This window comes from Muscardinus avellanarius (genome assembly GCF_963383645.1).
Source record: "Muscardinus avellanarius genome assembly, chromosome: 10".
NCBI lineage: Eukaryota > Metazoa > Chordata > Mammalia > Rodentia > Gliridae > Muscardinus > Muscardinus avellanarius.
This window is the reverse complement of record NC_137796.1, coordinates 58,106,350-58,107,568: the sequence shown is the minus strand read 5'-3', so window position 1 is coordinate 58,107,568 and position 1,219 is coordinate 58,106,350. Positions and strand designations below refer to the sequence as shown.

Genomic DNA, 1,219 nt, shown 5'->3' with positions numbered 1-1,219 from the left:
CCCTCTGCTTCCCCGGCACGCGTGAGTCCCTGGGAACCCCACGAGCGCTCTCCGAGGCGACAGGAGCTGGCCACTGTGCAGCCCGGCGCGCCCTGGCCTGAGCTGGGTCGGTGTGCAGCCTCCGCCCGCGAGGCCTCCTTCTTGCGTAGCCTCTGGAAGCGCCTGGCGGCATCCTGGATCCCCGCGCGGATTCCCGGGGCGGCTCCAGTTCGCAGCAGCAGCAGGCGTACAACTGCCTCAAAGAGCTGGGCAAGATGCTCTTCGGCGTGCAGGACATCGCTCTGCTGGAGCACGGGTGCCAGGCCCTGGAGGTGGACAGCTACAAGTCCCTGATGATCCTGGGGGTCCCAGAGGACTGCGGCCACGAGGAATTCGAAGAGATCATACGGGCCCCCCTCAAGCCGCTGGGCAAATTCGAAGTGGCTGGGAAAGCGTTTGTGGAGGAAGAGAGGTCCAAGGCGGCCATCATCAGACTGGCAGGGGAGCTGGATTACGCCGTGGTGCCCAGGGAGATCCAGGGCAAGGGCGGGGTGTGGAGAGTGGTCTACATGCCCCGGAGGCAGGACGTGGAGTTCCTGACCAAGCTGAACCTCTTCCTGCAGAGCGAGGGCAGAACGGTGGAGGACGTGGCCCGCGTCCTGCGCCAGGAGCTGTGCCCGGCGGGGGCAGGTACCCCGCAGCTGCCTGCAAGCAATTGCTGTGCCGCCCTGCCTGGGGACACCCCGGGGGCCGCCGCGGTGGCCACGGTTGGGGTGGTGCCGCCCCCGGACTCCCCCCAGGAGAGCAAGGCTGGCGACGGCAGGAGGAGCAGGAGGAAGCACAAGAAACACCGTCGACGGCACCATGCCACCGACAAGAAGCTGTGAGGGCACCTCGGGAGGGCGCGGGGTTGTGGCCCGGGGGGAGGCTCAGGGGGTGCCAGGGAGGGCTGGGTGCCATCTGAGAAAGTGTGGGGAATGCAGGCCAGCGTGGGTGCTCTCCCAGCCAGCCGCTGGCTTCGGAGGAAGAAGGCGCCCCCTGAATGGCACAGGTGACAACATCTGCCCAGTGTGAACTGGGCAGGGCGTTTTTACCTGAGCTAACTTGTGGGTGGCAGCTGAGGGGCATGGTTAGCTGGGCGTGGAGCCTTCCTCCCCTCTTTCCTTCGCTCTTTGGACATATATGGCGCACTTGCTATGTCTCCCACGATTCTAGGGGTTGCAGATAGGGAAGGGCACCC

The 1,219-nt window shown here is 66.0% G+C and overlaps 1 protein-coding gene across 1 annotated transcript; it reads left to right on the top strand.

The window, feature by feature from the left end:
• Positions 1-254: 254 nt before the first annotated feature.
• PNMA8C (PNMA family member 8C) lies at positions 255-866 on the top strand (the record flags this gene model as incomplete). The annotated part of the gene is made up of 1 exon (XM_080704667.1): positions 255-866. One exon carries the CDS (start codon positions 255-257, stop codon positions 864-866), a length of 612 nt encoding a protein of 203 aa, XP_080560793.1.
• Between the last annotated feature and the right edge of the window lie 353 nt (positions 867-1,219).